At 39.8% G+C, this 19,122-nt stretch overlaps 3 protein-coding genes across 3 annotated transcripts; 1 reads left to right on the forward strand and 2 right to left on the reverse strand.

Moving 5' to 3' along the window:
- Positions 1-6: 6 nt before the first annotated feature.
- Positions 7-8,322, reverse strand: mettl3 (methyltransferase like 3). Its single transcript, XM_084711785.1, has 11 exons — positions 7,903-8,322; positions 6,319-6,506; positions 5,775-6,227; positions 5,472-5,647; positions 4,087-4,300; positions 3,810-3,997; positions 2,969-3,007; positions 2,756-2,864; positions 1,469-1,534; positions 1,230-1,342; positions 7-222 (listed from the first exon to the last, which is right to left on the reverse strand). Exons 1-11 carry the CDS (start codon positions 8,003-8,005, stop codon positions 120-122), a joined length of 1,752 nt encoding a protein of 583 aa, XP_084567911.1. The 5' UTR covers positions 8,006-8,322; the 3' UTR covers positions 7-119.
- A 249-nt stretch (positions 8,323-8,571) lies between these two features.
- Positions 8,572-14,650, forward strand: ttc5 (tetratricopeptide repeat domain 5). Its single transcript, XM_084711786.1, has 9 exons — positions 8,572-8,871; positions 10,664-10,796; positions 10,884-11,095; positions 11,450-11,600; positions 12,725-12,816; positions 12,914-13,117; positions 13,535-13,749; positions 13,868-14,012; positions 14,239-14,650. The coding sequence occupies exons 1-9, from the start codon at positions 8,809-8,811 to the stop codon at positions 14,356-14,358; spliced, it is 1,335 nt and encodes a 444-aa protein (XP_084567912.1). The 5' UTR covers positions 8,572-8,808; the 3' UTR covers positions 14,359-14,650.
- Positions 14,651-16,086: 1,436 nt separating this feature from the next.
- Positions 16,087-18,807, reverse strand: ccnb1ip1 (cyclin B1 interacting protein 1). The gene is made up of 4 exons (XM_084712422.1): positions 18,350-18,807; positions 18,111-18,257; positions 17,560-17,734; positions 16,087-16,592 (listed from the first exon to the last, which is right to left on the reverse strand). Exons 1-4 carry the CDS (start codon positions 18,644-18,646, stop codon positions 16,423-16,425), a joined length of 789 nt encoding a protein of 262 aa, XP_084568548.1. The 5' UTR covers positions 18,647-18,807; the 3' UTR covers positions 16,087-16,422.
- Positions 18,808-19,122: the final 315 nt, after the last annotated feature.

Below are 19,122 nucleotides of genomic sequence, written 5' to 3' on the forward strand. Positions count from 1 at the left end.
TTATTAAACAACATTTATTTAAGAAATTAGTTCAGTGGTATAAAAGACAGAACAAAAAAAGAGTCTATGAACAAACGTCTCCAGACCTGTGACCACTGATAAAGTCATCACTGCATGTTTTAAGGTTTGGAGATGACGCCGTCTGGATAACGCTTCTTAAACCGAGCCACGACTTCTGGATCCAAAAGATGGATACCATCAAGCTGGTTTCCAAGAGTTATCCTGCAAGTGGAGGGAAAAAGCGCAGAAAAAATAGTTAATAGACAGACTGAGATAGTTAAGATGTTTTAAAGTGGGGTTGAATGAGGTTCTTATTGATAGTCAGTGTATTACCAACAGTACATAGCTTTCTACATGCCTGCAGCTCAGAAAAACAGCAGGAGTACCAGCAGAGAAGCTAATCGATTTACCGCTGTCGATTGAGTCAGCAGCACTATCAGTTTAAGTGTACACAATATTCAGAATATTTTCACTGCTTTACTTTGCGGTCTGACTGCCTTTTACGACAGGAAAATGCTGTTAAATGAGCCAAATATCGTTTTTTCCAAAGTTACAAAACTCCACAGGCAAAATTAATCATTTTACCTCACAGAACATGTGAGTTGTTGTTCTACCTCTGCTTCAATCTGTTAGTTTGTTTGTGTTATGGTGTGACTTTGGTGAATCCGAACTAACCTTTGAAAACACTAAAGTCACATAGAAATGCAAACAAACAAACTGATCGATGCAGCAGTAGACCAGCAACTCCTGTATTCTACAAGGTACTTATTTCGTTCAAGTTTGGTTGGTTTGGAGTGCAATGTTTGACTTTATAATGGTAGTTTCCCCTCAGAAAAGGCTGTCTGACAGGTTAAGTGGTGAAAATATTCTAAATATTGCATACACTCAAACTTTTACCAATTTTTTAGGTGTGCTTTTTTTTATACACACTGACTATTGATAAGTACCTCAAAGAGCCTCACTTCAAATAAGTCGAACTACCCTTTCAAAGCAGTGTTCCCCAACCCTGGTCCTCAGGGCCCACTGTCCTGCATGTTTTAGGCGTTTCCCTGCTCCAACACACCTGATTCACATGATCAGCTCGTCACCAAGCCTCTGCAGAAGCCTGACAACAACCTGATCATTTGAATCAGGTGTGTTGAAGCAGGGAAACATCTAAAACATGCAGGACAGTGGGCCCTGAGGACCAGGGTTGGGGAACACTGCTTTAAAGCACAATGGTATGTTACCAGTTGGGTTGGACGTTGTGTGGTCGGCCGAAAAGCTCAATCTTCCTGGTGCCGGGCGACAGTCTCTCAATCATGCCGTAGATCTCGTCTGGTTTGTGACTGGTGGAGCGGACCTGGATGAGAGTGAGTGAGATGCAGTGACGAGAGGAGTTTGTATCATATTACAACCTTTTCAGGGTGTATAAAAAAGTCATATAAGGGTAAACACAGTAAGTAGGGCAGAAGTAGTAATTATTTACCTCGGCCACAATGACATCGCAGTCCAAACCTCTGTTGAAGCCCTGAGGGTTTCCCTTCACACCCACCTGAAGAGAAAACATCACATGGCGGGTTTTACATTTCTGAAAGAACGAGCCTGCAGCAGCTCAGTGAGGGGCGTCTCTTAACCACCAAGCATGAACATGCAAATGTAGATTCCAGCAGTGTCATCCATACAGTCAACTAGTAGTCAACTGATATGTGTGTTTCAATGGCTGACACAGATATTTAGATATGAAAACAAAGAAAAGTCATGTACACGTGCTTAAACATGTTTATCTTAGCCTGCAACATGTTGTTTCAGATGGATTTTTTCTTAATTGAAATAGAAAAATAGTGGGGGGATAGTCAATGTCAGAAGAGACATCGTCCAACTGTATTATTCTATACATAACATAACATATATATATGTTAAGCCAGCGAGTAACAATTTTAGATTAGACTTGCTCATTTAGGATGGACAAACATTTAGGATGTTATCATTTAGAAAAGACAGTGGCGACTGAGGAAACTTATGCAAACTTTTACAGCGGGATGCGTGAGAGTTATGCGGTCAGAAACTTTGTCACCACCTTCCCAAAACTCACAACTGCGAGTGCTGATATTGTTCCATAGCAGCCACACTGACAACACTGCCTGCAGAGATGTCTGCAAACATTTTAGACGATCATCTCAAAATGCCCCAAAAATCGGCCGACTGTTTATTTGGTCTATTATTAATGCAGTACATGATGAAGAAGGCATAAAATGTGCCACCGCAATAGAAAAAAAGTTGTGTAAAACTCTAGTGTAACTAAACAGAACGTGATAAAGTTTTTACGTATACTTAACTGAAAGCAGTACAAAGAATATTTAATGTTTTACTTCATTAATTTTTGTAAATATACGCTCATTCTGAATTTGTTGCCTGCAACACGTTTCAAAAAAGGGCAACAAAAGATTGAGAAAGTTGTGAAATGTTCATAAAAAACACCTGCTTCGAACATTTCACAAGTAAACAGGTAATAATATCATGATTGGGTATTAAAAGGCTCAGTCATTCACAAGCATGGATGAGCTGAGGTTCACCACTTTGTGAAAAACATGACTATAAATGATTGTACGACACTGGGAACATTTCGTAAAAACAGTTATCAGTAAACACAGTTAATTTGCAAATAATTTCATTTTGTTTCTATTCACATTTTAAACAGCATCCCAACTTTTTAAGAATCAGATTTCTATAAGAGTTCTATACGTTCTATAAGGACAGTGGAAGACAAGCGTACCAGACAGTGCTCCTTCCCGTGGTTCAACCAATGGCCTGTCCTTCCTGTGCGGATGATTCTTTGAAGCTGGTTAGTTTTCACCCAAATGATTTCATCAACACGCTCGTAGCTGAGAGAGCAATATAAAAGGAAAATTAAAATGGCGGAAAAAATAAAAGAAATGCAACAACATGATGCCTTGATGGCAGTCGATGCACAGAAAGAAACACTCACCCCCACAGACTGAGACACTCCCTGCCCAGCTCCATAGCCCTGTAAGATGAGAAGTTGGGCAGATGTTGAGTTGGAGCAGACAGAACTATATCTGCAAATGCAGAGCAAGGACCCTGCTGTTCCTGGACTAAATACTGCAGACAAATCCCACTACTGCGAGTACTTGATCTAACTGAGTAACTCTGAACACTGAGTATTACTCAAATTTAGATCTTTGGTTGTTAATATAATAGTGACAAAAACCAAAAGTCACAGCTGAAGAAGTGTTTTTTGTTTCATTAGAAAAGCTATAACAACATGTTGAGATTATAGGACACAAAGTCATGGATGGAGACACGACTGCTGACCAGTTAAAGGGACAGTTCACCCTTGTTGTGAGCAGTTTCAACTATTTTCTTTGTACTGAACTACACCCTCCAACTGTATCACCGCACAGAACGAAGCATGCATCTACTCATGAGTAGGATGCATTAATGTTAACATCCCACACGGTCATGAGCACGAGCCTCTTGTCCACGAGTACATGCACCCTTCCATCTGTGTGGTGATTAAGTAGAAATAAAATAGATTCTACACAAAACTCCTTAAAACAAGGTGTGCTGACTGTCTTCACTGACCACGTCATGATTTCTGGAAAGAGACATTACTGTTGAGTTTTTGATTTCTTGTCAACCATTAAATTAAATGTTAAAAGTTGATCCATCAGGTAAAAAGCATCACAGGTAAGAGGAAAAATTTGTATTTTCGAGTTTGGGGTGAACTGTCCCTTTAAAGTCTAAGCCTATCCTGTTGTTGAAGATCGAACCCTCCTTGTTCAGGTTGTTTGGGTGGTTGCAGTTACCTGCCGGTGACCCAGAGGAAAAGGAAGCCGTCATCCTGCAGGATGGGGATGTTGAGTTTTCTCATCTCGTCGTCAGTCAGCGTGCCGTACGGCAGCTCCATGTGGATGTCCCATGGGGGGTCGGCCATCACCACCGCAAACTTACCCAGGATGGACACGTCCAGGTAGCGGATATCACAGCAGATCCACTGCAAACACAAACACAAACCGTCAGCATTCTGTCAACGTTCATCTGTCCACCACGTCTTCTCTCTTTGTCCCTCCTCTCTCTTCCTACCTGTGAGGGAAACAGTTTGCCCACGTTGCTGTCTGCGTCCCCTGCATGGAGTCCGAGCTCCGTGGCCCCAGCCTGGGGCCCCAGCAGGCTCCCCTCAGCCTCTGGAGGACTGTCGATCTCGTAGTGGACATATTTGCAGGTGTCCATATGGAAGCACGTGTTGAGGAAGGAGCAGTCACCGAGGCTCTCGTCTGTGTGCTTGTTGATGATACGACTGAATGAGAGAAGATGGATCACAAAGTGAAGCAGCTGTATAAACATGTGTGTCACTTTTAAAACTCCTTTATTTTGAGACAACAGAATATTACAAAACATATAACAAAAGCAGTTTTATTTCCTCTGCAGTCATTTTATTTTAACAGCTGCACCTTGGATTAAAAATCTACTAAATTGAAGCACCAAACTTTCTCTAGTTTAATGCAAAAGTAAAAATACAGGAAGGCAAATGAAAATATATTTACCCTGCACAAATGTCAGTCAAGATTCCTAAATTTTTTGAAAATTTTCCTTGATGCATCCTCTACCTTGTGGCTCCTTGTCATAGATTAAATACAGTATCATACCTTCTCAGATTGTTTGATTTTAATCTTTTTTGAAGCCTTGAAGGGATATTATCCAGTATTTCACAAGAAAATACCAATTATTGTTTTGTTTTTTTAAATCCAAAAATAACAAAGAATTTGAGCTCCAACCATCAGGTCGGTTGTAGGGAACAGCTGCTGTAGACCATCATTTAAGATGAGGAGAAACTCCACAAATTATAGATTTTATGAGACAAAAACAAATGAAAAGATGCGTTATCCTTTTATATTTGATTAAAACCGATAACTGATGTTGATGCAATAAGTTTAAAGTTGAGGACTTTAGTTAACTCAGACAAGTGGTGTGGTGCTTCTGAAAGAAGAGGTATTTCTTTACCTTATATAGTGACCTTTACCTATAGTGACCTCTTCAGGCCAAAAAGAATATTTTTCCTCTTTTCAGGGGGCGTTTTATGCCTTTATTTGACAGTCTACAGTAGAAAAGTAACAAGTAGGGCAGTAAAATATGGTTTAAAGAGTGAGAATGGTTATTTTTCCATCGCAATATTCATTTTCACTGAAAAAAAAAGTGCTGCAAAATTAATCCACCCATTGCCAATAAGTGCAATATTCAAATGCAGCACTACAGTTATTTAGGGGACATTTTATGCCTTTATCTGACAGGATAGCTGAAGTGAGGACAGGGGAGAAGAGAGTGGGGGGACGACATGAGGACTAACAGCCTCAGTACATGGGGCACACGTTGTATCAACTGAGCTATCCTGCACCCCATTATAATGCTGTTATGTCACACTTTATCGTGTAGGGCATTATATATAGACAAGCGTGCTGAGTAACACTGACCGGAAATGTAGCTTTGTGCAGGGCTGAGGTGTGTCCCCAGAGCGCACGCACTCCTCTTTGGTCCCGTGGTCACAGAACTCCTGGACCTGAGCTCGGCCGCGAGACCTGAACTTTTCCACGATGGACTGCTCCTTGGCTGTGCTGGCATTCAGGAGCTCCAGAATCTCTCTGCTCACCTAGGGATAAATAATAGTCACATTATGACAAATCAGTGACTGTTAATTCACTGTCCTGTAAATGTAACTGGTCATAATAATTGTAGAGACCAGATGAGGTATTGGTTGGTCTCCACGTCCTTCCTACCTTCTTGCTCTGCTGCTCTTTTGTGGACTGCTGGTTCAACAGACTCTCTATCTCCATGTCCACATGAGACGACTGGCTTTTGCTGCTCCGGCCCTTCTTATCCGCCCCGCTCCCTGATGCAGATGGCCCTGCCAGCTGCGAGGAGGACGCCGGCGTCAGAGAGGTGAAGGAGGTGTGTGGAGGAGAGGAAGAGCTCTGAAGCGATGGAGAGAAGCCCGGAGCTCTTTTGTGATGAGTTTGATCCTCTGCTTTCCTCTTGACTCCGGCCCGCTGGGGTCCGGCCCCAGAACCAATCATGGCCCACAGTTTGGTGTGGTCCACTGAAACCACGACTGACGGTGAGGAGGTGGTAGAGGAAGAGGTGGAAGTGGGCTGTCGGACCTCAATGAGCTCCTGAGCTGAGAATTTCAGCAGCAGACTCTGGATGCAGCCATGACTGACAGCCGTTTCAGACTGTCGGCGAGAATCAAACACAAAAGACAGAGTTAAAAAAAAGAGAAATATGCAGTTGTTAATTTGATAAAGAATTATACTGAAGACTCACACTGTTGAGTTCATTTGTGATGGCAAGGGAGTCTGTTGGCAACGACAGACTCAGATCAGAGAGATATCCCAGCAGCCTCTTCTCTAGTTCAGGATCTGGTGGTTTTTCCGTTTCTTCTTGCGGCGGTGGTGCAGACGGAGCCGGGCTGTCACTCCTGGCTGCGGAGCCCTCTGTGCTGCTGCCACCATCTGACCACATGGAGACAACAGGGGTTAAGCATTAACATTACATTAAATTTAAGTCTGCTATTACGGGTATTTTGGCCTTTTAGATTACTTGTTTCATTCTAGTACCCTACTTACCTGTTACTCTACTTTGTCTTTCTAGTTTTTTACCTATTCTTTGGCTGCGGATGTTTGCTTACTGTGGTTATTTGTGTATGTGTGTTTTTTATTGCTCTGATCAGGACTAGTGCTCCTGATTCTCCTTCGCTTTATTCTGTACAATAACAATCAAGGTTTTAATTAGTTGTCTATTCTATTCTATTTCATTTTGGTGACAAGTAATTGTCAATCAATGGCATTCACTGATTATATAAACCTTTTAACAGATTGTCTCTTGTTTCTAAAACTTTCAAGGCCTTCTGGAACATGGCTGAGCAACATCTTGTGGTATTCACTAGTATGTTTTTTTTACAATGTAGAAAAACTACTCAAAACTCACAAAACTATTGATCTTGTTGTGACACACCCTGGTGTATTTAATGTGTTTTAGTTTTCCTATCGTTGATATAAAAGCACATAAAGATATACAGCCTTGATGCTAATTATTGGAGCTGAAACTGAAATTACTGGATCTGATTAATCCATCAACAGAAAGCAACCAACATTTCTGATTAAAAAAAAAAAAATCCTAGCAAAAGGGTAATACTGATTTGGTTAGAGTTCCACTTCAGGAATTTCTGTTTGTCATTTTACCAATTAATTATTAAGTAACTACTGATTAGCTAATTATTTAGACAATTGCTAAAATGTCAGACATGGAATGTAACCAAGTACATTTACTCAAGTACTGTACTTCAAGCACAATTTAGACTACATTGTGTGCTACTTTATACCTCTATAGGCAAATGTTGTACTTTTTACTTACACTACATTACTATTTACTACAAGTTACTTTTTAGATTTATATCACTATAAAATGAAGATACTCATACACGACATTATTTACAATCCAGTAACTTTTAATGCCAATAATTTTGTAGTTTTACTTAAATTTCTAATGTAGAACCTTTACTTCTAATGGTATTTGTTAACCGCAGTATTCAGACTTTTAAGTAGTAGTAATCTTATAAGTAAAAAATCTGAGTACGTCCTCCACCAGTGCAAAAAAGTAAGGTGTAACAAACGTGATGTAACTTGGAAGTTTGACAGCTTCCAGAGCGCTGCTCTCATTTTCTATATTTGCTGGTAAAAGTAGGCAATTTTAAGACATCACTGTGGCCTCCAGTAACAAAACGTGGGAATTTATCCTTATTTTGGGTAAATTATGAGCTTAAAAATTTAGTGATTAATTTGGCGAAAGCTAAATTGATTGCTTGATAATAAGAACAATCTTCAGTCCTCTCTCTGCTCTGACCCGTACCTGCAGACAGCTGTGCGGGGTCTTTCCTCCGCCGCTGCAGCCTCTCCCGCAGAGAGTCCAGCTGCTTCTTATGCGCCTGAATGTTGCTCCATGTGTCCGACATGACGAGACAGAGCCAACAGTAACACCAACACCGACACCGGCCACACTTAACTGTATTTAGACAAAAGTTCAACACTAGTCCGCCTTGTTTGGAGCCAAGAATGTATAGTACGAGGCGTAAAAGCGTCGCACCAGCATCTTGGTTGTGAGATTCAACGTTCCGGCTGATTTGTGCTTTGTGAACAAAAAATTCTGGCGGTTTTATCACCTGAAATAAATAGTTTGTTATGCATTAATCGATCTATACTGAAAGGTGTATTTTACTGACGAAAAACTACCAAATAAACGTCTCTCTGTTAATGTTTGAGGACATTCCCTGTCGGATGGATTTTGAGTACGTACTAATCCAACTTCCTCCGGTCATGTCTAAAAGGGAAACTAAGATATGCGAAATTCTCGCGAGATTTAGAAAAGTTTCTCCAATGTGTACTTTGTGAAAACCTAATTGCGTTATATAATGTAAGTTTTAAGAGTTAGGATCTGAAAAGGGTTAAAGACAAAAACACTACAGGGAAGATCACAGTTTGGGATAAAATTGTCACTCTCGCGAGATCTTCCGCGGCTTTGGGGTTCCCTTCTTGACAAGGCCACTTCCTCTGTCACTGGGAAATTAAAAGCCTGTTTCCTGTGTGCTAAAATAAATTATATTCGTGCTATTTTAGAAAATAAACGAGTGTTTTGTGCCATCATATTAACATTACAACTTTAGATTTAATACCCGCTTCGTAATCCGATGCCACTTCAGCAGCTGTGCTTCTTCTTGGCAGTTAAGCTAACTTAGCCGTGCTTTTAGCTAGCACAAAGATGGCGGAGGAGGAGAAGAGTGGTGAGCCTGGAAAAGACAAAAACGAACTGGAAATGATGAAGGTACTCATTAATTATTACATAAATGCATATTTATGTGCACTAAGTGTCACAGTCTCAGTGTTTTATTGACTTTTAATGAGGCCAATGTCGTGTTTTGTCCTAGTTTGCTCCCTGAACATGTCGCTGAAAGAGTCGTTACTATAACAACTGGTTGCTGCTGTCACGCTCCCAGACCTTTTTTTTAGGTGTTCAGCCTTTAAGTTTGATATAATGAGATATTTATATGTAGCACTTTTCTTATTTTACGTGCAGAATGTCTTCCTTCGTTTCATTTTGCTCCGTTAAACGGCCTAGAAAAGGACTTTAAATATGCATGCTTTGGTTGCAGCACTCTACTTCTTGCTGAGTCACTAGATTATCGGTTTGCCTGGGGACTTCTTAATGCACCAAGTATGTACACTAGGGATGTGCACTGATGTGGTCACATGCAGGTGCATAGATGGTTACATTTTTGTAGAAATAATTATCAAGATTAATGTGAATTTTATTTTCTTAATCAACAATTTTAATTTAATTCTGTTGCCGATTCGACAGTTGTTTTTAAAAGGGCAGCAATTTATCATTGCTTTTTCCAAAAAAAAAAAAAAAAAAAAAAAATGGGTAAACTCAAAGCAACAAGGGCTTCATCACAGTGGGTGACTGGTTTTATTCAGGGCAATGTCGATTTCTTTTCTTTTTTTTTTTATTATTAATAAATGAAGTATGGAAATACATTGGGTTATATGCTGTAGATTTCACAATGTGACTGTGCATTTAAAAGGACCCTTCACCCCAAATTCAAAAAGACATATTTTCCCCCAGCCTGTAGTGCTATTTATCCAGCTATACTGTTTTAATGTGAGATGTCTAATTTTGGCCATGTCAGTGCCAGAGATGTCTGCCTTCTGTCTAATATAATGGAACTCAATGGCAGTAGTCAACAGTAATGTCTCTTTCCAGAAATCATGATCTGGTTGCTCAAAACAATCCACAGACCTTGCTGTAAACAGTTTCATGCAGAATCTACTTTCTGTGTGCAATAGAATCTACTGGAACTCTTTTCTTTCTAATCGAAATAAACTAGTACCTACATGAACCTGCTCACAACAAGGTCTGTGGATTATCTTAAGTAATCCGGTCATGAATTTTTTAAAGATGCCATTAAAATGCCATATTATGGTTCCAATTGGTCTGTTACCACTCCTGACCTATCCTGACTTTAAGTATCAAGGTTTCATATCAAGGCTAAAAATCTTTGAAAACACTTGAATTTTAATGTAGTGTTTTCAAGTTTTGAAAAGTGCCTGGATTTTCCAAAAAGCTGTGTTTAATTATAATGGCATTGCGTTCATAATAAATTGCTACCTGACTGAATAATTAGCTTTTTAGATAAAGAAATAAGTCAGATATTGGCTCATGCAGGTTGTGTGTTTTCCTTTAGTTTATCAACTTTCTGTAGAATTCTATCAAAACAGTTCATAGCACAAAAACATCTGATTTAATGTGATAAAAAACTGAAATAGTGTAGAAATATGAAATTTACCACAGCTGTAAGGTGCTGGAAAAGCTTGAAAATAAACCTGAAAATGCTTGAAAAGTGCTTGAATTGAAGGAATACTGCCATATGGACTATGCACCCAAAACACTGCATCCTACATTGTTACATCTCTGATGACATGATTGCTCCAGTTTTTTACCTATTTAGTATTGTACCACAAGCAGATTTAGGTGTCAAAATGTGCCTTTCATCTATTTTTAACATTAACTTTTTTTTTCAACATCCCATCCTCCATCCCCTCCTTCTCCATCCCAGGAGCTTGTGGATGAACTGTATAATTTCAGAGATTGCTATTTTGAGACTCACGGTGTGGAGCAAGCTGGGAGGAAACAAAGCGATGTCGCACAGGAGATAGAAAAGACTTTAAAGAAGCTGGAGGAGAAAGAAGGTGAATGTCTTATTTACACAACAGCAATTCAGTCTTTAATCTGCAGAATATTACTCATATCTGCTGGATGTTTCTGTCTTCCCACAGATCATTTTAAACACAAAGCAGAGTTTCTGCTGCAGAAGGGCAGGTGTCTGAATGTAGCTCCTGACTTCAGTGCCGTAGCAGAAGAGTGCCTTTCCCGTGCTGTGAAGCTGGAGCCGGGCCTAGTCGAGGGCTGGAACACATTAGGGGAGCAGTACTGGAAAAAAGGAGACCTGATCGGTGCCAAGAACTGCTTTATGGGAGCCTTGCAACAGGTACAGAGAGGGAAGGATATGTTTTCAACCCAGCCAAGCACTCCTTTCCTTCATGCCCCCTTGATTTTTTAAAAATAATTTTACAACACTAAAACTTGAACATTGTCTTGGGCAACTGGGCTTGGTAGAAGATTAATGTGGTAAATTTGCTTACAGTAAATGATCTCATCAAATTATACCCTTTATAGCCCATATCCATATATTTTATGAAACCTAAAATGATCCTAATGTAATGTTGTAGAATTTAAAGTTTTTTTCTGAATGAATCACTGTAAACTTCTTTGGAATTTCTTGTTATCTCTCCATGCTGGGTTCCACTTATTAACTCTTCCATCTTGTGCTTCATGTCTGTAGAGCAAAAACAAAGTGTCTCTACGCAACCTGTCCATGGTGCTGAGACAGCTGCCTACAGTGGACAGCACTTTACCCGGCAAGCAGGTACTAGAGAGTACGGACATGGCCCAACAAGCTGTCCAGCTGGATGTCACAGACGGGACGTCTTGGTGTGAGTAGAGTGACTGCATACTTATTAAGCAGAGAATGTGAGATGCTGTTGGGGGGGGGCATGGTTGTGCTGCTTTTTGTGTCTGTAATGAAGGGGCTGTTTCTTACAACACAAACAAACAGCACCAAAAACATAACCTTCTCATCAGAGGCAATAAAATCTGGAACAGTGGAGTCTTTTAAGCATGAGATGGAGGCAGTGAGCAGCATTTGGTGTCAAGAGTGTTGTCATAAAAATCCAAATGTGTTGACATTATGACAATGTTCACACTGCAGGCAAAATGGCCCAAATCTGTTTTTTTTCTCAAATGTGACTTAGATCTGTTTTTTCTTTAAATGACATTTTAAACAACACAAATCACACGGAATCTGATCTTTTCAATTCTGATGTGGGCCACTTTTACATGTGGTCCTAAATCAGATACTGGTCTCATTTTTTTTTTTTTATTGCAGTGCGACCTCGAAGTGAACAGTCGTATCTGAATCCCAGTGACTTCAGTGCCTGAAGTGTGTTGATGTGAGACTCTTGTGGAGAGGCACTGACAGATGTAGCTAAAATTAGCCCTCAACATCCTGAACCTTTGGATAAAATTTGTGTCTGTGAATGGCCCACCACTCGTCACTCTGATTCTGCATTCACACACACTTTCATACAGGAGTAGAACAGCCGCTCCTCAAAAAGCCATAATTTAAAATCTTGCTCTTGTTGTCCTTGTCCTCATTATCATCTGCTCTGCTCAAACTAACAAAAACTAATAATTATTTAAAAAATACTGGCTGTGGCTACATTCAGAATGACAGTATTATGAGAATAGCTGAGGAGCAAATCCAGCCCACTGGTATTAATAAACTAGGGGACGTGAGAGGATCAGTTGGATCACAAGAATTTGACAGAACTTAAGCAGATCCACACATCCCCAATAACTGTAGGCTAAATGATAAGACAGGTAGGCATTAAATATGTAAATCAACATGTTGACAACAAATTGAGAGAGCAGATTCAGAAACGAGCATGCACACTACGAGTATTGCATACTCTGAATTAGTTTTGTGCTTTCTCATATCTTTTTGTTGTAAATATATTGCCAAATCTTAAAGCAGTATTTAATGTTACTGTTTTAACAGATATCTTGGGAAATGCCAAAGTGTCCCTCTTTTTCGCCTGCGGACAGAATCCCCAGTTGTCTCAACAAGCTTTAAGTGCCTATGCACAATCTGTGAGTATTTGAGTTCACTTAACACATAGAGATCTATCAGCAGCACTAATTGCACTGTTGTACTCATTTTTCAGTCCTCTCTGTCTCTAATGTGTAGGAGAAAGTGGACAGAGCTGCTTCCTGTTACCCGGAGCTGCATTTCAACCGATCCACTCTGTTCCAGTATGAGGAGATGTTTGGCTCTGCGCTCGCCGGCTACAGTCGAGCTGCAGCGCTCGACCCGGGCTGGGAGGAGCCTCCACAGAGGGAGAAGCAGCTGCTGGAGTATCTGAGGAAAGTCACTGAATTCATCCAGAACAAGGTAAGAGAAGCTGCTCCTCATTCTCACACCCCCTGCAATTAGTTGCGTTATTTCTTTGCTAATTTAGTAACTGATTAAAACTTATTACAACAATACCGACACATCAAAATCAACATATATAGAGTTTTTAGTGTATTTTGGATGATTGCATATTAGAGGGAATGATTATTTTCACATGATTCTTCTCATTTTGTTGAAGCTGGAACCTGTGAATTCTTCTAGTTTTTGCTGTAAAATGTACTCACGTTTATTCAAAATGCAATACTTTGAAATCTGAAATTAAATTTTGGTTAAAGAAACTCTATAGCTGATTTAAATTTTAATTAATTTAAATTATTATTTTAACCACTAGATGGCAGCAAAGCGCAGACACAGCTCTTGTTCTGCTCCTCACATTCAGTCTTTCCATCTCTTCAGGGGAAAGTGAAGGCGCGTCGGTTACGGACGATGCTCTCCAACCTCAACACGTCAGCCTTGGGTCCGTGCACCTCCTCACAGTTCCGCTCCCCCACCGGACGGGTTGGCAGCCTGGAGCCCCGGACGCTGTCCTCCCTCTCACAAGGCCACAACGCCGGAGTGGCCGCCCTGGGCAAGGTGGTGTTCAGTCTGGCCTCTGAGGGTCGCATGGCCTTGTGAGTGCAGCTTATTTCATCATTAACACTTATCCAAATGTTGCTTGCTTCAGTTTTGGTGTGATAGTAGAGACAAGAATGTTAATTTTTGGAGTAATTTCATGTTTGTTTTCTGCAGTACATTTGGCATGGTGGACAGTGAGGAGACATGTATAGTGGTGATGGTATACAACACAGCTAACAGCTGGGGCGTCCTCATAGGAGACACTGTAGTCATTCCTGAACCTCAGGTCAAGAGGCACAGTATAACACATAAAGACGAGGTCAGTGTTTCATGTGGGTAGTTCAACATTTCTACAGCCGTAATTCCAAAAACAGTTTGGGCGCTGTGTAAATATTTTTCAAGGTTTTTGCAAATCATTGCATTCTGTTTTTATTTAGGTTTTCAACAACTTCCAAACTGTTTTGTAATTAGGGTTGTGGATTAATTGTCCTTTAATTAATCTTTCTTAAAATGATCTAACTTTATTTTTTTTCTCTCTCTGGCAGTCATTTGACTTCAGAAGTATACGAGTCGACTCTCCTTTGCTCCTCATCGTCAACGGCAAGAAACAAAACTGCCATAGTCAGAGTGCTGCCTCTGTCAGCTACAAGCCCCAGAGTGAATGAGCTCGACAAGAAGAAAGAGGACCACATTTTTTCTCTGGATTTTGAAGAAGAGTTTGGATAATTAATGAAAGTGTGAATTTTCCAACTTTCCAAAGTTTGTGCCTGTTTTATGTGCTGTTTTGTAAATAGAGGTCACTCTGTTACTTTGTCTTTAGAGAGACAGTTTGTTTATATTTATGAATATTTCTTTTTTGTGTTATGTTGTTTTGAAGACAACCCTGTGATGTTGACAATGTGATGTCAGAATTGTGACTTAAGTTTACCCTGAAGAAATCCTTTTGTCTAAAACATACTGTTCGCGTGGTGTCTTGAAGCTAGGTTTGGCAGTTTATTTTGGGTGTCACTGGGCAAAAGTTCCATAATAACCCTTTAAACATAATGTAGTTCAAGTGGTCTGAGAGAAAAGTGGACATCTGCTCCTTGTCCTGGCTCTATTTTTAGGATTAAAGAAATCAAACAAGGAGACTTTGGCCACTCACAGGACAGTAAAAAGGCTGATTCTTGTATTTGACAACATGTGAATGAGACTTAACAATTAACTCTTCCTGCACCTTTCAAAACAGCAGTTTTCAAAGTGTTGTCCCCTAAAATGTTGTCTGAGACGTACTACTGGTCTTTAATTAGGCCTTTTTCACAGCTGACATCTGAATGTCTGACGTCATAGAAGGAAAAGCACAGGTCTTACTAATATCATTAACGATGGCTCTGTTTTTGTAACAATGAGCCAGCATTCACAATATCAGGGTCCTGACACTGAAGCAGCAAGATGGATAATCAGTTTTATTAAATTCACCTGTGTTTTTCCAACTGTGACAGGTGATAATGTGTTCTGTGAAAAAGGCCACTTGTTCAGATGTTTCATTACATCCAGTTTGTTTGAGATGTACCTTGCCTGGAAAGTAGATTAGAGCAGGCAGCTGCAGTGAAGTTCAGCAGCCTTCAGAGAAGGCTGAGTTGTTTGGAATGCAGATGTGGCCAAAATATTTTTCTGGCATTGTAAATAGGATGGTAGCACGGGTATTACAACCCACCCTTATTCTTAGGGTCTGGGATGACCAGTTTACCAGCAGCTTCAGCTGTTTGAAAAACCTCCCCTTTACACACAATATTCACATCTGGACCTCACTGGGTCTCCATAGATTTCCAGTCAACAACCAGCCAATTGCTCAGGTTCAGCTCAGACTGCTGCAAATTAAAACAGCAGTTCTAAATCTGCTGCTATTCAATAATAAGATGTATATGTACTGTATCAGTAAAGGAAAAAGCATGACTTTTATTTTGTCCATTGTCTTACATCGAGGTTAGACTAACCCCAATGCTCTAAATTTCTTATCTTAATCATAATGTAACCGTGCTTACACAAATCTTTAAATATTTGTTTAGTACAAGAATAGAGCTGCAGTTGAAAATTAATTTAATTATCAATTGATCTTTAAACATTTTCTCCTAATTCATAAGTTGTTTGTTCTATAATATATCAGAGAATGGTGAAAAATGTTAATTGGTGGTTCCCAAAGCCCAAGACGATGTCCTGAAAATGTCTTGTTTTGCCCACAACCCAAAGATATTGTGTACTTTCATAGACAAGTAAAGAAACCAGAAAATATCCTAATCAGAGAATTCTGAGATTCTTTCTTAATAAATGACTGCAAATAATTCATCAATTGTCAAAACAGTTTAATTTAATAGCTGACAGCTAATTGATTAATCAAGACAGTCCACATTAAGAGAGAGGACTATAAGGCAGTGCTTTGTGAAAACAAAGAGTCATTGAATTGTTAAATACTTCTTCACATAAATGTATGTCCAAGTTGATACCAGGACTAAAAGTTGAACATTTAGAACACTGAACATTAATTATTATAGTTATAGTATAGTAAAGTTATATTATTTTTTGCCAAAAACACATTTATAGTTCAAAATGACAACACATACTACAGCAAGGCACTCATGGCAGACAACCCCAGCTAAATTAATATTACAATAACAGAACACATTGTTAAGATGTATTAATAAATGCAGTTAAGTGAGTGTTTTACAGTGAATATGAAATCTGCTCCTGTCTCAGTGCTTCTTGATGAAGGGCTGTCCTCTGTCCTTTGTGGGGGAGATGAACTGGAAGAAGGTCTTGGCTCCATCCGCCTCCAGGCAGGAGAAGAATCTGCTGTCCCCATCATGGCCCATGGAGAGGAACTGGGGGCTCCTCTGGGGAGTCGATGCCAGCCGAGCCACCCCTGGGTGGCGCACAGGAGGGTTGACTAATGCCTCTCATTGTTATACTGAGATAAAATTCCCTGACATAGACAATCAGCTCATTACTCCCACTGTTGATGACCACTTCTTCCTGACAAAACACCTACAGCTGGGTGTCCCATTATTCTCTCTGTGCTTCCTTCCTATTCTCGTCAATCACTGTGAGGTACAACTGATTCAGTAAAAGCATTAAACTCTCAGACAGACAGAAAAATACATTTTCTTTTATCTATTTAATTGCCTATTAAAGTTAATACTTTTTGATGAGAAGCTGCTATTCTACAACACCAGCTGCTCAGCATCAGTGCGTTATGTGACAATATGTTTACCTTTTTCCCTGCTGAACATATTCTTTTTCACTGCAACTAGTGGTTGCTTTCAATATCGATCAATATTGATCTGTGGCCTCATTAATCAACTAATCAATTTGTCACAGACAGTCTACAAAATTTCAGAGAATTGTAGAAAAAATCCCCATTGCAGCCACATGAGTGACATCCTCATATTGCATGTTTTGTCCAACTAATAGTCCAAAATCCGAAGGTACTCAACTTATAGTAATTGGCCAATGTTTGGCATTTCTGCAGAGCCGCTCCGATTTGGCAATTATTTGTGAACCATAAAAATAACTGCCAACTATTTTAAAAATCAATTAATCATTTGAACATTTTTTGATAAAAAAAAAAAGTCCAAATTGTCTGGTTTCGTCATCTTAAATGTGAATATTTCCTGGTTTCTTTATTCCTTTATGTGGGAAACACTGACCAACATTTATCACCACTTTCATCCTTTTATGACATTTTATGAACCAAATAACTAATCAATTAATTGAGAAAATGATCAGCAGATTAATCAATAATGAAAATTGTTGTTAGTTTATTTGTTATTTAAAGCGTGAACGTTTAAACTTGCAAAGACATTAATCTGTGTTAAATTTGTTGCTCTTACCAGTGTTGAAGTCATGATGTCCAGGTTGTGGCTGCATGTCTCTTTCCCCCACACTCGCCACCATGTTGCGCAGCCTCAGAGAGTCGTACAGCCCCTGGAGCTTCTGGTACTGCCTGTTCCTCTCCATCAGTCTTTCAGACACATCGCTGTACTTCCTTTTGTACTCCTCCATCACCTGAAGGACACAAGATTTTATGATTTTCTGTATATTCTTCTCAACTTACTGTATGTTTATAACTTTCTTAATTGACATGTGTACCTAAAAGTTAGGATTTCAGGATCATGAGCACATAGCAGAACTGACATCATTATGTAAATGAGGTTTACTGCTATGATGAAGAAAAAGGGAGATGGTGACCATGGACTTCTTGAACTAACCCCCTAAGGCCCTTTGTACAATCTTATCTCTGGTGTGACACATTACAACGGTGTGGTAACGGCATCTCATAGAAGGTCGGTGGGCATGCTTAAGCTATTTTTAGTCTTGGTCTCAGGCTCATTTCAACTGTGATGTTATGAATTTATTCTTTAGATTAAGAATTGTGATTTACCTTCTTCAGGCAGGCGATTTCCCCTCTCATAGAATTGAGCTCCAGTTCTTTGCACTGGTTCTGCTGGGTCAACACCTTCTCCATCTGTTTCAGCTGTTCTTTGGCCCGTGACAGGCTGTACTCTTGATACATACACTCCTGATGAACCTGTTTATAACAAAGAAGGAAAAAAAGCCATAATGACACAGACAGAAAAAACTGCCACTACGTTCATATACAGAGACAGAGAGATATTTGACCTGATAGCTCCAGAAGGCCAGAGCACGGGCACTGATGTCCAGAACGATGTCCGGTCGTAGACCTGCCAGCACTATAGCTTTGTACTCCTCAGAGGGCGACAACTCCATCCTCTGAATGTCCAGCTTCCCTGACAAGGCAGAGGAGCAGGCCGGGCAGATGGCGGGTGAGCGGCTGAACTCGCCGGAACCATGCTGATCACAGAACACATGTGAGCAAGCTGTGACCCAGGCAAAGCCCTTCAGCTTGGTCCGACACTTGGGGAAGTTACACAGTAGAGTGTCGTCACAGAGGGACATGGCCGTGACTGTGGAAAGTACAGTAACATTTCAGTGACAGACATTAACGTGGTAGTCAAGTGCTTAACTGCACAATCTGTAAAATAATCATATACATTTTGAGTTCAGAAGACCTTAACTCAATTTTGCATAAATAATATTGAAATTTGGGACAAAGAAGCCTTCAAATTAGCATCACATTCTATTTGACATCAAGTTTTGAGTTTTCAAGAATTAAATCTGGCTGCTCCAAATGACCAGGTTTGAGGTAAAAAAAAAAAAAAATTCTCTTGTGTGAATATTAAATGACCTCTGTTTGAATCCCGTCATTTTTCCTGCGGTAAAACCTTATATTGGTTGCAAGCAGACACCACAGAGCAGAGGTTCTCATTTTTTTCCCTTACATAAATTAGAAAATATTCCAGGAACCCCTTCATGTAAATCCCTTGGAATAATTTTTGATGTAGCCTATTTTTCACACCTAGGTGAAAGAACAC

This window comes from Lutjanus erythropterus, chromosome 23 (assembly GCF_056507025.1).
Source record: "Lutjanus erythropterus isolate fLutEry1 chromosome 23, fLutEry1.hap2, whole genome shotgun sequence".
NCBI lineage: Eukaryota > Metazoa > Chordata > Actinopteri > Lutjaniformes > Lutjanidae > Lutjanus > Lutjanus erythropterus.

What these genes read in the sequence shown, in the direction of transcription:
- mettl3 (XM_084711785.1), bottom strand. Translation starts at nt 8,005, where the DNA reads ATGTCGGACACATGGAGCAACATTCAGGCGCATAAGAAGCAGCTGGAC. An exon ending in CCCCGCACAGCTGTCTGCAG is followed by an intron (nt 6,507 to 7,902) that starts GTACGGGTCAGA and finishes CCATGTGGTCAG; the next exon opens with ATGGTGGCAGCAGCACAGAG. An exon ending in GAGTGTCTCAGTCTGTGGGG is followed by an intron (nt 2,865 to 2,968) that starts GTGAGTGTTTCT and finishes TTGCTCTCTCAG; the next exon opens with CTACGAGCGTGTTGATGAAA.
- ttc5 (XM_084711786.1), top strand. Translation starts at nt 8,809, where the DNA reads ATGGCGGAGGAGGAGAAGAGTGGTGAGCCTGGAAAAGACAAAAACGAA. An exon ending in ACGAACTGGAAATGATGAAG is followed by an intron (nt 8,872 to 10,663) that starts GTACTCATTAAT and finishes TCTCCATCCCAG; the next exon opens with GAGCTTGTGGATGAACTGTA. An exon ending in CTGAATTCATCCAGAACAAG is followed by an intron (nt 13,118 to 13,534) that starts GTAAGAGAAGCT and finishes CCATCTCTTCAG; the next exon opens with GGGAAAGTGAAGGCGCGTCG.
- ccnb1ip1 (XM_084712422.1), bottom strand. Translation starts at nt 18,646, where the DNA reads ATGTCCCTCTGTGACGACACTCTACTGTGTAACTTCCCCAAGTGTCGG. An exon ending in AAATCGCCTGCCTGAAGAAG is followed by an intron (nt 17,735 to 18,110) that starts GTAAATCACAAT and finishes TGTGTCCTTCAG; the next exon opens with GTGATGGAGGAGTACAAAAG. An exon ending in ACATCATGACTTCAACACTG is followed by an intron (nt 16,593 to 17,559) that starts GTAAGAGCAACA and finishes TGCGCCACCCAG; the next exon opens with GGGTGGCTCGGCTGGCATCG.